Source organism: Cucurbita moschata, unplaced genomic scaffold, assembly GCF_002738365.1.
Source record: "Cucurbita moschata cultivar Rifu unplaced genomic scaffold, Cmos_1.0 Cmo_Scf00027, whole genome shotgun sequence".
In the NCBI taxonomy this organism is placed as follows: domain Eukaryota; kingdom Viridiplantae; phylum Streptophyta; class Magnoliopsida; order Cucurbitales; family Cucurbitaceae; genus Cucurbita; species Cucurbita moschata.
In genome coordinates, this window is record NW_019268543.1 from 58,738 (window position 1) to 72,806 (window position 14,069).

A 14,069-nucleotide genomic window follows, 5' to 3' on the forward strand; every position below is an offset into this window, starting at 1 on the left:
TTTCACCATATAATATAATTTCAAAACATCAATAAATCAAATAATATTTCATAAACTAAAATATAATATAATGTTTTGCACTATAATTTTTAAAAATTAAAAGATGGAAGAATATATGTGCGGAACCGAAAACGTTCTCAGTGGACTGGGCCCTCGTTAGGAAATTTTTGTTCGTGGGCCGGCCCAACTTGAATCGTATAAAACTAAGATTTGAATTGAAAACCGTGGTGCATGTTTTATTTACGGGCGCGCGGGAGTTGGTTTTAACATCCTCTCAAAGCTGCAACCATGGAATTTGCTTCTCTTCAAGACCTCTGCCTACTAGTAAGTTCAATCTTGTTGAACTGAGACCGATATTTATTTTTTGTTTTTTTGTTTTGTGAGACTTAAAGCACGAGAGATTTTGAAGAATACTCTTCCTGAACTTGCTTAGTGCAGCTAATTTCTTTGGCAATACGGAGATGCATCTGCTCCGAACGACTTTGCAGACTCTCAGTTCTTCTGCAACGCTCTCCCGCTTCCGATCCTCCACTAGTTCGTATTTCTAGTAAGTGATTTCCCACGCTCTTTGTCGCCGGCGATTCTGGAAATATTAAAAATCTCATCAAGTCCTTTTCAATTTTGGTTTATAACACATTTTGACGACTCTGTTCTCAGTTAGTTACGTTCGGTTCTGAAGGAAGCACCAAAGCTTGAAAAATTATGAAGAAAAATTCGCACCGAGTAATATTCATTTCTCCAAACATTATTTCTAGATTTTTTTTTTTCGATGTAGTTTCAGATACCGGCCTTGGAAGCTGCATAGAGGAGTTTCAGAATTTGAAGTGCCCCGTTGAAGGTATCCTTGCCGAAACATGGAGTGAGTAATTGACTCTACTCCTGTAGCGCTCTGGCAGCACTTGATGATTACTAAAATATTTTGATTAGTACCTCTACATCATTTCATTATTCTTCGTGTTACTGTTTTATTGTTTTCTTATCCTGCCATTCAATGCAGTAGCTCATGTATAGCTGTAGACATCTTCATTGTTTTCGTGAGTATGTGCAACTTTTCTTACCTTCCTACCTATAAGGCAACACGAGCATACATGTTTAACCAGCGATTATATTTTCTCCTTAGTCAAATAAGCTAAGCTGAGGCTTACCACAAACAGCAAGTCCAACCATCGTCCTCTCGAAAAGCTGCATTCAGAAAACAATTCTTCATCACATTTATAATTGTTTGTTGAAGTTATCTCGGTTATATGTATCTATATTCACGTTGAAAAATTATTTAAATACTCTGCCGTAGGGTTTGCTATGTTGATTAATACATCTCCGCTATTTTATGCAGACGGAATTGTTTATGTGAGAACTACAAGTAAGTTCCATTTCCTCAAAATTACTTTGAAGTTAATGGCTCGGGGAAGAATGAATTTAGCATCTGCTTCAACACCTCCAAGGAAGAGTCACTAGCTGTGTCCTAGAACTGAGATCCCTTCCTAATCATTCATCAGCACATTTTGTACATTTTTACTGTATGCTGAATTTCTAGATCAATTCCTAAGTGCATAGCAGCATAGGTGTAAGATAAGTTTAGTGTGAATGGATACTTAAGGAAAGAAGATGATGTTCTAAATTGATGAAAAGAAACTGATTTATCGACAATTTACAAGCCTTTCTAGCATATTATATTTATTTTGCGTAGTTTTGCTTCATGAAGTTGTACTCTGTTTTTTAAATCTTGTACCTATTGTGCATATACTAACGCCCTGTAGAGATTGCAGATATTTGTGATAAAGAGATAAGTTGTTATGAGTTGAATCTGAAAGAGAATGTCACTACCAGGAAGCCAATTCTGCTACCTTCGAACATTAAGCATGGTGTGAAATTCAGGCATGGAACCATTTTAACTTTTTGGTCACTTCTCTTTATTTTTATTTGGAATAGGCAGTAATCGGATTTTTTAAAATACGTGAACTAGTGGAACCGAAGTGTGTTTGTCTGTTTCTGAAAGTGTTGATGTTTTGCTGGAGGAGTTCAACTGCTTCTTTCAGAAGGTCTCTTTCTTCTTTATGGCTGAATCTATTTACTCATTTCTGTCTTAGGATAACATTTGATTGTATCTTAACTATTTTTCTTTGCAGTATGCCAGCTATTTTACTGCTTAAATATTTTTCATATGTTTTCTCCTCTTTGCCACCTTCGCTGAAATTCTACGGTTTTACTTGCTGCTTTCACAAAATGAATAAGTCAATATGTATACTTCCATGTGGGGCACTGCCTAGTTAAGCGGCAATTAGCTAGATTGCCTCATACAAAACAAAATGAATCAGACCTGAGATGAAATATCAAGTTCGGAGTCAGGGGTAGTTGTAGACTTCTGCTCTTGCACTCCTCCTATCATGGACTGTAACTGTGACTATTGCTCAAAACTACTTTAAAGGCCAGCCTCTACCCATAGTTTCTAAGGAGAATTGTAAGGGCATTCGTAAGCAGTTAATTATTAACCCCTCTATCATGCACCTTCTGTCAAACCAAAAAAATGGCAATGAACTGTTCGTTTATCTGACACTTTTTTAAGCATTAAAAACAATAGGGTGGGTTCAATGAGATAGAAAATGAAGGTGAAAATGAAGTTTTAATTGAAAAGATGGTCTTTGCTCTTTGAAATTTGATAATGGAAGTTTACGAGGGTTTTAGGATAGTCTGCAATATCTCAAAACATGCAATGCAGTCTCGACTCTCATTTTAGGGATAGAATTTCAAGAGACCGTAGCAAGATCAGTTTTGTAATGTACTTGCTTGAGATGAACCTAATCAGTCGTTAGTGTAGATCTTTTGGAAGCCCATGCAAATAAAAATATTCATTTTTGATCTCTCCCGTCATTGTAGTAAACTTCAAATTTTGTTCCTTGAACTCTGAAGTTTTATGATTTCTCATAGTTGTGATATTGAACAGAATTTAAAATCATCTCAAATCAACACCTTTGGTGTTTCAAATAAACTCTAGAGTGTACATTTCTCAAGGTGTTTTTCTTTATTGAATTATAGTCGCATTTCTTACCGGAGTTCATCCTCCTTTATTTTGCAGATTCTCGTTCTAAAGGTCCCAGTAAGTTGAACTCGCTGCTCCATTCACATAATCTACATGAATATATATATTTCCAAATTACCTCCGTTTCCTATGGCGATGGTTTAGTACTAAAGGAACTCATTAGCTTTTCAATTTCACAAGAATATTGCAATGGAAGTTATGGCCGACGGCCAGGATGTCCCAGGGTCACGTAATGATGCTGTTTTCCTGGAAAAATTTTCCCCTAGTTCCTCTTTTGCAGCTTCAACTCTCGATCATTTGAAATTGGGCCTTGAGAGTTATGTATTAAGGCATGGATCCAGTTTGGCCTGTGACTCTTGTTTCCCTAACAGGTGAGTTTGTTACTTTAATTTACGCCAACTCGTTGTTAGACTGAACTTCTCTGGTTATAGGTGGGTTATAAAGAATACAAATAATTTCCTGATGAGATATGAAGAAACTTTGTTCCAGTCTGCACTCATCGTTTAAATGATTTAGCTGTTAAATTCGCCTACGATGTGCATTATATTATTATTATTATTTTTTCAAATTTCAAACTTTAGGGATAATCTGAGGAGTGGGGGTGGAATGGTTTGTGAAGACAAGCATAAAACTACCAAACTGGTAGTGGAGGCAGCGGTCGTGACTAGTGAAATACCAAACCCGACCAATAATTGCTTTGGAGCAGGATGCTCTGATACGAAGGTTATTTGACCTATCACCCTCCCTTCCTTCCCGTTCTTTCCGCTTCAGAAAGTACCATGCAACTCTGGCTTAATTTTGATTATTGCTCATGATTACATAGGTTCTCTGTTTTAAAGATTTTGCGCCTTGTTCAATCTCCGAGGCACTTCTGAAGGCATTAACAGGCATTGACTGGAAACGTTATGGATTGGCTTTGGAATGTGCTATCGATCAAAGAAGTCATGCACTATTAAAGTGGGAACACATGCCCCTATCTTTTCATATTCATATTGTTGTCCACTGCTATGATAAGGTATAATATTCATTTAATCTTATGTTTGAATGTTGATAAAGAAGGATAATTTTGATCGTTATTTTGTATGGTATATAAAATTCGTTTTCTGCCTTAGCTTGTGTTCGAGGCCATGCCTTTGTTGCAGAAGACACGGTTTGATAAAAAACTCATAAGAAAAGCAGTTAAACTTGCACTGGACGACTTCAAGAATAAACATGCGGGAGTTCTTCTCAGTGCCGATACCCTCAAGGTAAATCTCTATTTCACTGTCTCATGTGCACAGACTAAATTAATAATTAAACAGGTGCATTTTTAGTTTTAAAGTAGAAGCCCTTTTTTGTGGAAGATCATAATATTTTCAACTTATTTTAAAATCTCAACCCTTCACGAGGACTAACGTAGTTTAGCCAAGAATTCTGCTTACACGTTTTAAGTTTGGCAAATGACTTCTTTATCGTGATGAATTATCTTCGAAATGCACGCAATACTATATGCATCCTTTTGCATGTGTAATTGTTCGCTGCAATTAGAAGTTGAATTTGTTCAGAATCTCAATATGGCATTTTTCTTTTCTTTTCTTTTCTGTGTTCTATTAAAGACATTCGATAAGTAATTGGCACTTGCTTTATTATACATATGGCCGGCCATGCACTCTGAACAGTGCTTTGTAGCAAAAAGGATAAGAGCTTGCTTTCTCATAATTTTAGGTTATGGTCAGGTCTTAGCATGTTCTCGTAGGAATCAAGAGCAGCTTCCTAAACTTGCTTCCATTTTTCATCTTCAGATCAGTAAGTTTGCCCCTGATCTTGCCAAATCAATTGCTGGCCTAGTTTTATACTCCAGTGACATGGATTTCAAAGAAGAATGCCTTGCAATTCTTGGCTTGCAACCTCATCAATCAGAAGGGGAAATTGTTGGAGAAAATATAAAGAAAAAGATCATTTCAGCCATAGAGGTGAATGACCGAAGGCAACAAGGAACTAGAGAAGTTGCCCCTCTTCTGTTTGAAGGTCGCCACGAACTACAGTATGTGGACGATGAATGTGATGAAGATGGTTTTGATCCAATGGATTTGTAAGTATAAATTTTGCCAAGTGAAACTGATAATTTTGAAGAATTTCACATTAGAAGATGACGAGTTTAGTTTGAATAACATAATCTCATTAAACACACAAAAGGCTAGGTGAAGACACAAATATCCATTACAATATGATAGGCCGATACCACGGAAGATTATCCCTAAAGAAAAGGCATGGAAGACTATTCCCCAAAAAAACAAGAAAAAGTAGATAACATTCACCCCTGCATCCAGGATTGCCAGTCTACAAGACAACTCTTTCACAGCTTTATGCCTGCATCACACACAACATTGAACAAAAGTCATCATTTTTAGTGTTCTATATAAGGCGTCATCAATAGTATTATTTTAGATCATCAGGGAATATGATTATAAATATTCTTTTCAAGATAAAAAACAATAGTAAAATAAAAGTTATTAACTTTTTTTGGTCTAAACATTCGTTATTATTTAGAAATATTGGTAAATTCAAAATTATATAAATTATAGTAAATATTTGAAATTTCAAACCTACTTCGACTATAATTTTTCTTTACTTTAGCTGTTCTTCAAAGTTCTAACCCCCAAACTTTAAAAGTTCAAATAAGATCCTAAAGGTTAAAAAAAGTATATCATGAGTTCCTAAACGTTTAGATTTTTTGGTCTAATAAGATTGGCTTTTAATTTTGTGCTCGTCATATAGACATTTTTTTAAAAAAAATTCACAAATCTATGAGCAAAAACATTGAATATTTAATATTGAAAAATGTTGAATATGTCAAAAACTTATTAAACACAAACATGAAAGTTTCAAAATTAAATTTGTAATTTAACCTTAATTCTAAAAATATTTAGAAATTCTCTTTAAAAAGTGTTCTACTTGTAATATATTCTAGTCCTTGAACACTCAATCTTACTTCTATTAATAGTGTGTATATATATATATATATATATATATATATTTTATCTCAATTGTACGTGGATTTTAGAAAATTCTCAAATTTTGGCTTTTCAATTTTTTTTAGTTAGAAAAATTTACCCTTGTATTGTAGTTCTCAATTTTGTCATCTTAACAAAATTTTCCACAATTCACCATTGATCCTTCAATAACGGACATTAAATTTGAGTAAGGCACTACGTTTACAATTTATGGTGATTTAATGGCTCTAAACTTCTAGCTCACTTTTTCCCCCTTCTTGGCAGTATTTTACTTTTGTTACATCGTGTTAAACATAATAGTATCAAGGCATTTTTACGTTGGTAATTAACTTTCATATTGGAGTTAAATGTCTACGTAAATATGAATATGTATATGAAAAGGCTTTTCAAAATATCAAGTTCAATATTAAAAAAGGAAAAAGGTGGGCATTTTTTTTTTTTTATAATAAAACCCAAAATGAATAAAGGTAAATTAAAGATAATAAATCAGACGAGCCACTAATTATAAATTTAGGCGGTACACAAGGAAAGGGCACGTACCTTGTTAGCAATGTTGTTTGAGAGCCAATCTAAACCCTCGTAGAGCCCTTCCCCGGAGGTTGCACAGGTGCTCTGGATATACCTATAAACACCACAAGACGTTATCAGACTTCAGATGTATGAAGCAAAAATGGTAATGGATGGAATTACCAATGGCGCTGCCGAAGAGAGTGAAGACCAAGCTTATCAGTAATCTCAGCGGCATTCATTGCATTGGGGAGATCTTGTTTGTTAGCAAACACAAGTAATACTGCATCTCGAAGCTCATCCTGAAGTCAGTGATCAAAAAAACTTCAGTCGCAATTCCATCTTACATACATGTCCTTGACCCAATAAAATAATTGACCAATAAAAACCAAGGAGCAAGCGGGTAAAATAAATAAAGGGGAGAAATTAAAGAATGATTTGTCTGGGTAGAAATGGGGTAGTAGTTTGAAACAAAGCCATGCTCAATCCTGGTTAACTACTAGTCGTAGTTTGAAACCAATGTCGTCTACGAGTGTGTGTCATTGGACTGCACAAAATATTGACAAGCGAAAATACATGCCAAATTAACTCAAGACATTATAATTTTTGCCCAAAAGATATAAGAGAAAAAAAAAAAAATACAACGCACAAAGAAACACAATTAATCTCCTATAATGATTCATAAATCATTCTGGTCTGGTTTTCATTGGACAGAAAGAAACGAATTCCATACATGTGGCATGCCATAATAAAATATCATCAAATCTATCCACTAAGAAACTTCACGATTAGGACTCCTCTTAAGTGGTTTAATTATTTGATGCAACTCCTACACGCAAGCATACCGAGCATAGTACGAAACAGAAAATCAAGTTACCATTGATCATCCTCCAATCTTTGGCTAAGAACTGCAACTCTAGAATTTAAATTGTCATATTTAACACTAAATACGATATCTCTATTGACAGTGTGGATAACATGAAATCTATAGATCCCAACAATAAAAGTTAATGAATGATGCAGACATTCAGCACACCTCATTCAGCATTCTATGCAATTCATCCCTTGCCTCAACAACACGGTCTCTATCGTTACTGTCCACCACAAATATAAGACCTTGCGTATTCTGGAAGTAGTGCCTCCACAATGGACGAATCTGCGGGAAGGCAAATGTCATTTATTAGTACGTTTAATCATTCATGAATCGATTGAATTATAGAGAGAAAAATGCGCTGAGAAGCTTGTACACAGCTAACAACTGATGAAAAATAGACTTCTAAATTCATACTTTGTCTTGACCACCGACATCCCAAACAGTGAAGCTGATGTTCTTATATTCCACAGTCTCCACGTTAAATCCTGCAATAAAGATAAAAATCAATTATAATGTCAAATGTTGATGTCAGGGGATCCAATCACATCAATGAAAGCATACTAATAATTATAAGACTAGTAGCTCCTCCGAAATGATTACACAATCTTTTAAGTAGCGTAAAAACAAAATTACATACAAAGAATGAAAGGAAGGGAGGGATAAAAAGCTTACCGATGGTAGGAATAGTTGTGACGATCTCTCCAAGCTTAAGTTTATAGAGAATGGTCGTCTTACCAGCAGCATCAAGGCCAACCATCAGAATTCTCATCTCCTTCTTAGCAAACAGCCGACTGAAGAGCTTTCCGAAAGTCAGCCCCATATCTGTTCGTAACGTTAAAGTTCCTGCATATTTGAAGCAAAAGTATGATACTCACAAGGAGAAATGACAATGATCACGAACCGGAATAATCGCTAAAATTATTTAGAACACTGTTGAATCATAAAAGAAAAGATTAAATCTCCAGTAAAAAAACGCCAGCACAAGAAATCCAGGGAAGTTACTCCGTGCATTCAACTGCACGGAGAAGAAGGTGAGCAAATGAATGATATAATGCATGGCGACACAGCGAGATCGATATCGTGATCATCTGAAAGACTGGTTGGCTCACACAGTTCCTTTAAATAACTAGCATTCCATTACCAAGATCTACGAAAACAAACATTAAGCCCCAAACAGAACAGATCGGAACCATAGATCCGTCAAGCACGTCAAAGAGTTCGAAATCGAACAGAAATCCTTTAACAGAAGTAAATAATCATTGAAATTCTTGAAATAAACGATTTAATTATCAGAAAAACCGTTGGCGACACATAAGAAGTGCCTAACTCCGACATATAATCAACAGCAAAGAGAGAGAGAGGGAGAAATACAAGAACGGAATGGAATGAATCCATCGATATTCTCCAAAAGTATAACTCACAGAACGAAAGCAGATCGAGATTCAGAAGATTGGAATTACCTCCGAGAGCTACACAAAGAGGCCAGAGGTGTATTGAAAGGGATGGAGAGAGCAAGAAAAATCGAGCTTCAGAGCAACGCGTAATATGGCGCTGGAGGAAGAATATTGCTAGGATGGCCTAATAAAGAAGCGATCGAGGTAGGGCGGAAATACGATTCTACCCCTAAATCGAATTTGCATCTCAAGTCCGCTGTCCCTCCAATTAATTGGCGCCAAGTGGCCAGTGGTAGTGTTCATTAGCATTTAGCTTTGGTACGATAAAATAAATTATTATATTATTTTTTAAAAAATTCAATGGTTAAGTTTGTAATTTAATTTTAAAAATTGTCTATGAACTTAATTTGATTTTTAATTAGTTAAATGTACATGTGAACAACCAAACTAAGATGTTAAACACTCAAATCTTATTGAGACAAAAGAATTATCATTTTTTTTTTTATGATATTGAAATTGAATGTCAAAAAATTTAGAATTTAGTGTTAAAACCATTAGTTGTGATAGTTCTTATTAGGCATAAAATATTTATGAGTAATATCTCTTCCTGCGCACTTCCAAATTTCCCCTCTTTCAAGATCTCACTCTTCTTCGACTTTCTCTACCAGCGGAAACACCTCACCTTTATAATTAGTGGAGGAATGAATGACTTGTTGTACACACACAATTATTTTGCAAACGAAGGAGATACAGTAGCACGTAAGCCAAAAGGGTAATGTATGAAATTCGATGAAATAATAAATGCCAAGTCTGACACGCTGCTTAAACTATAAAAATAAGTTCGAATTTTTACAGTGTCATAGCAAAGAACCTCGGCCACTTATCTACTGAAGAAGTTTTATTTTGCAATTGGGGGAAGAAGAGGATGAATATTGCTGGCGGAGACTTTGAACAACTATAAATAACTACCAATCTACTCTCTAATCTGCACGTCCTGTGGGTGGCTGCTCATCGCCAGTATTGCGCCCAGCGATGAATTGTTTCTACCATTTGAGGAAATAGCGCACTAACGCTCTCATTAATAAGATCTTGGAAGAAATGTATACAGGCTTCATCATCCAAATCCAGGCGAAATTTCTCCTGAAGCTGTAACACCATCAACTTCTCCATCAGAACAAGAACAGAATACTTTAGTTTAAGAGTCCAACCAAACCGAACAAGAAACTCACTTTAAGAATGCCCTTTTCAGGATCAGAAGCAATGTCGGGAATATTGGAACCCGCCATCAGGTGAAATAAATTTAAGATAAGATTACTCGACTTTCGAAGGATATTGTATGCTTCGCAACAATATGATTTGAACCTTGTGTAGTATTGGCTGAAGTAGGAAGAAATGGTTAGCAATTAGTTTCTCATGCATGGACCAAAGATTCAGGGAAAAAGACAATCTACGTATATTTACTAATTACTGCACACTTCTATACCTTTCAGCCCCGCCCATAGCCTCAACCATCTCCTTGCACAGCTTCATGGGAGGTGGAAATGGCTTGGGATCTTTGCCGAGGATAAAGCCAAAATCAACATGAAAAAGACGCCCATCATCCCTTAAGAGAAGATTGTCCAGATGTCTGCAGAAGAAGAAGATCAGTGCTATCAGAATGCAACCCTGGTGATAGGGGTCCGGATAATTTTGAGCTTCAATCCAATAAAATCAAAGGTAAAAGTCATGATACATTGTTTTTCTAATCAGAAATAATTATATATATTCATGAAAGAAGAGGAGGAAAGTTGGCAACAGTATCATAAAATGAATCAAATTACCAACAATAAAACAGATGAACAAGTCCATTAAAAGGCTATAGAGGAGAGAATTTCTACTTTAGCTTATTGTGGAGGTGGCGTCCTTATAACTGCCATCCTCTTTAGTTCAAAGATAAAGAAACATCTACAGCCTCAGCAATTTGGAAATTTACCAAGAAAATCATAATTCTCAGTTATCCTTCTTAACGAGAACACTCAATAAGACAAGGATTTTAAGCTCTTAGATGTTGGCTATAAAGCTACAAAGCTCAAGAATAACCCACCTATCACCAATGCCCAATATGTACGTAATGACAGAATATCCAGCACAGCTTTTAATAAATGTTTCAAGACAGGTAGCCGTGATTCCGAAGGGCCCATGCTCATCAGGATGAAACTTTTGCAGATAGCTTGTGATGCTGCGATGTTCTGAAAGGATCTAGACACAAGAACAATATATCTTAATCGACCAATTAAAAAATCATGCAAGCGGCAAGCATGTTAAATTTTGTTATAGTGGATAATAATATCAACCTAAAAGCATTACTAGGGAAAGCAACTTGAAGTCAAAGAATGATAGTTTTTTCTCTTTTTTTGTGTAATATTCAAAGATGCCTGATTCCTCGTGGCTGCGTGCATTAAACCTTGCGCAATACCAAGAAAAATTTCAGAATAAGGTTGAGATGATTTTTAAATTGCTTACCGTGGTTTTAAAATACTAAATATTTCATATTCAAATTCTGCAAATAGAAGTGAACTGTATTAGATGTGCCCAGTACCTGTGCCAAAGATCGAGATGGTATAAATTCCAACATGCCTTCATCTTGTCCAGTCGCCAAAACTTTATAGGGAGTCAAGTGAAGATCAAGATTTTCCAATTTAAGCAATCGATCCATGAGCCAAACCATTTGAACAACCTATAGATACCAAGAACTCATAATGACAATAGTGACGTTTGCAAGAGCCAGGAGGGTGAGGGGGGAGCTAATTTAAATTTACCAATTGGTCTTGCCTAATATCATCTCCTTTCTTGAAGATGATTTTGCAACTTTCACCATTTTCCGTTCGGAAAGTAAGACGCAAAGGATGTAGTGCACTTTTAAATATTGATGACTCTGCTGGCACAATCCCAACAATGAGCACACCTGGAGCCAATGGCGATGGTATGGCCTAACAATAAGAAAAACCGACAAAGTTAGTTATATAGCAACCTGATAAATACATGAAACTATCTAAGAATGAAACTTTGTTGTATCAAAATGTACAACAAGGCCCTGTAGGTTGCTCGTGATTCTGAGATCTGCAGTAGACAGCATCCAATCTATAGGTGTACCTCTTCAAAGTAAGTAAGTTCGCTCAGAAGACCAGAAAGCAGCTGCCGGAGCTTCTCGATCTTCTTTTGGGTATTGCCACGCACATTTCTTACGTCCCTCATTATTGAACACAACTGAGCTGTCAGTTCCGTTTGACGCACCAAGCCATGCCATAGCTTAAAACCATCTTGGTCTCCATTGACACCAGCAGTCAACTGCAATAGGCAGATTTAATTATTTAAGTACATTATGCATAATTAATTCACTTCCATGGAACCATTTCTCTATCATCTGTAAGCTCCATGGAAAAATAAGTTGCTTGTTGGATACAAATCCAAGCATGATTTTATCGAACTCCCACCATTATAACGCAATTTATAATTGTCTAACTTGCATCTTTGCATATCCCAAATATATAATTGTACTTCTTGAGGCTTCTAGAAAATACCTTCATCATATTCTCTTCCAGGATCTCATAGGTACAGTAGAAACGTTTGGCATATGCAGGATCATGAAGCTCAACCGCAACATACCAGCGAAGAAAGCTAGCCAACTCAATGTTGTGTAGTGCTGTCAAATTTAAAGGAATCTTGGGTAAGATATGGTGAAAGATAAAATTGGCACTGGAATACAAAAACATATTTAGACTAGAAAGCACACAAGCATTCACATACCACGCTGCACAAGAAAATGAGAAAGTCGAGATTTATCAGATCTCTCAAATCTAAGAGCCTGAACCAGTTGAAGCAAGTAACACTGGAGCTCTTCGTCATCTGCTCTTTCAAGAACACTGACAGCATATGCACGAACCTGAAGATGGAAATTATATGTAAATCCAATTCATTTTGATTATTATACTAAGATGCTCAACACAAATACGAGACACCTTCCAGCATTTCTATTTCTTTCATAAGAACTCATTTCTATTTCTTTCATAAGAACTTGCAAGTAAAAAGTTGGAAGAATTCCTTAACGGAATGAGATAATGCATGCCATCTTACCCAGTATTTGATTACTTGCAAAGTTCACAATACCTCTTTAATTATGTATCACAAATGATCCTCCCTCGAATGTGCCATTGTGTTCATATCCATTCATTAAGGTGCGTGCCTCAGCCTTTTCTTAAGCTTTTGTTAAGGCACGTGCCTCAGTCATTTCTTATCTTAAGCTTTTTTATTTTTCTTATTTTCCAAAGAAATAAGAAAGACACTATATTAAGGTCTATATCTTTGAACAAAATCTTTTTCAGAAAAATAAACGCTCATTATATTATTATTTCACAGTATTATATATTCATCTATAAATTTCTCATTTTATTTTTTTATCTTTTGTAATCTTTTGTGACAGTACTAAAAGAGCATACGTTTGAAATATACATAGGATATTAGTAAAGGCTTAGAGGTAATTAGTTAGGATTAGGATGAATTGGCTATAAATAGGAGGAGTTGGGGATCTTAGAGGGAGATGATTATTCTATTTCGAAAGGCTATTGATATGGTCATTTCCCTTTTGATATTGCAATATATTTCTTTGTTGTTTTTCTTGTAATTGAAATCCTGACAACTTTCCTTGGTTATAATGAAATCTTTGTCCCTCATACAATTTTTAAAAAATAAAAATAAGACAAAGAATTATTTTTTCTTTAACACTTAAGCCCACGATTGCTTGCACTTTGTGCCTTAAAAGCTCTATGGACGTGCATGTGGAAGAGAAATAAAGTGACAATCATTACAAGGGTAAATAATGAAAATATTTACTTTTTTTAAAAAATAAGTGGAACTACCTCTTCACTTTCAAAAACAGGAGAGAGAAGCTCCAATGCATCACAGACATCGATTGTTTCCCATTTATGCATCAATTCTAATGCTTGTTTTGCCTCCTGCACTTAGTATGTTCACAGAAATATAAATTTTAAAAAATGTATCATGTTTTCTACCAATATGAATGTGCATATATGAAGGAAGATTTCAACAGGGAAAGAGAGCTAATGCACGGAGATGCAATGTAATTACTGCCACAAGAGTGAAGGTAAACATAATTGTAAAGAACAAATATAGTGACAAACGCTATCGGGCAATTACAGGTAAACATCCTTTTTATTCAATGTAACTCCTGACCTATTTTTTTTTTTTTTGGGGGGGGGGGGGGGGAA

General features: G+C 35.6%; 3 protein-coding genes across 10 annotated transcripts in view; 1 reads left to right on the top strand and 2 right to left on the bottom strand.

Annotated features, from left to right (window-relative positions):
- The first annotated feature begins 233 nt into the window (after positions 1 to 233).
- Positions 234 to 5,310, top strand: LOC111462807 (type 2 DNA topoisomerase 6 subunit B-like). Of its 7 annotated transcripts, none has more exons than XM_023106554.1 (12): positions 234 to 324; positions 439 to 547; positions 776 to 859; positions 1,334 to 1,360; positions 1,767 to 1,875; positions 1,964 to 2,039; positions 3,074 to 3,094; positions 3,218 to 3,408; positions 3,619 to 3,760; positions 3,861 to 4,052; positions 4,150 to 4,284; positions 4,753 to 5,310. In XM_023106554.1, exons 1-12 carry the CDS (start codon positions 289 to 291, stop codon positions 5,110 to 5,112), a joined length of 1,482 nt encoding a protein of 493 aa, XP_022962322.1. In that variant the 5' UTR covers positions 234 to 288; the 3' UTR covers positions 5,113 to 5,310. The 7 variants fall into 7 exon arrangements, with proteins under 7 accessions (XP_022962322.1, XP_022962327.1, XP_022962324.1 ...); XM_023106559.1 differs by having other exon boundaries at positions 4,819 to 5,310; XM_023106556.1 differs by having other exon boundaries at positions 776 to 838.
- On the bottom strand, positions 5,136 to 8,990 carry LOC111462809 (ADP-ribosylation factor 1). Of its 2 annotated transcripts, none has more exons than XM_023106561.1 (7): positions 8,872 to 8,990; positions 8,084 to 8,254; positions 7,826 to 7,896; positions 7,574 to 7,693; positions 6,721 to 6,839; positions 6,571 to 6,652; positions 5,136 to 5,386 (listed from the first exon to the last, which is right to left on the bottom strand). In XM_023106561.1, exons 2-7 carry the CDS (start codon positions 8,229 to 8,231, stop codon positions 5,381 to 5,383), a joined length of 546 nt encoding a protein of 181 aa, XP_022962329.1. In that variant the 5' UTR covers positions 8,232 to 8,254; positions 8,872 to 8,990; the 3' UTR covers positions 5,136 to 5,380. The 2 variants fall into 2 exon arrangements, with proteins under 2 accessions (XP_022962329.1, XP_022962330.1); XM_023106562.1 differs by lacking the exon at positions 8,872 to 8,990 and adding an exon at positions 8,833 to 8,854.
- Positions 8,991 to 9,565: 575 nt separating this feature from the next.
- LOC111462695 (phosphatidylinositol 3-kinase, root isoform) overlaps positions 9,566 to 14,069 on the bottom strand; it is a 10,694-nt gene continuing 6,190 nt past the window's right edge. Inside the window, exons 8-17 of the mRNA XM_023106392.1 lie at positions 13,701 to 13,796; positions 12,592 to 12,727; positions 12,366 to 12,487; positions 11,938 to 12,132; positions 11,604 to 11,774; positions 11,384 to 11,521; positions 10,889 to 11,043; positions 10,289 to 10,432; positions 10,035 to 10,182; positions 9,566 to 9,951 (exon numbers count right to left, since the gene is read on the bottom strand). Coding sequence (XP_022962160.1) covers positions 9,814 to 9,951; positions 10,035 to 10,182; positions 10,289 to 10,432; positions 10,889 to 11,043; positions 11,384 to 11,521; positions 11,604 to 11,774; positions 11,938 to 12,132; positions 12,366 to 12,487; positions 12,592 to 12,727; positions 13,701 to 13,796 — 1,443 coding nt within the window. The 3' untranslated portion in view covers positions 9,566 to 9,813. The remainder of the gene's footprint in view (positions 9,952 to 10,034; positions 10,183 to 10,288; positions 10,433 to 10,888; positions 11,044 to 11,383; positions 11,522 to 11,603; positions 11,775 to 11,937; positions 12,133 to 12,365; positions 12,488 to 12,591; positions 12,728 to 13,700; positions 13,797 to 14,069) is intronic.

Bases quoted from the DNA above. Each gene is read 5' to 3' on its own strand.
- LOC111462807 (XM_023106554.1), top strand. From the start codon at position 289: ATGGAATTTGCTTCTCTTCAAGACCTCTGCCTACTA. The intron at 3,409-3,618 runs GTGAGTTTGTTA...TTCAAACTTTAG, and splicing joins GACTCTTGTTTCCCTAACAG to GGATAATCTGAGGAGTGGGG. The intron at 3,761-3,860 runs GTTATTTGACCT...ATGATTACATAG, and splicing joins CAGGATGCTCTGATACGAAG to GTTCTCTGTTTTAAAGATTT.
- LOC111462809 (XM_023106561.1), bottom strand. From the start codon at position 8,231: ATGGGGCTGACTTTCGGAAAGCTCTTCAGTCGGCTGTTTGCTAAGAAG. The intron at 7,897-8,083 runs GTAAGCTTTTTA...TCTTTATTGCAG, and splicing joins CACAACTATTCCTACCATCG to GATTTAACGTGGAGACTGTG. The intron at 7,694-7,825 runs GTATGAATTTAG...GCCTTCCCGCAG, and splicing joins ATGTCGGTGGTCAAGACAAA to ATTCGTCCATTGTGGAGGCA.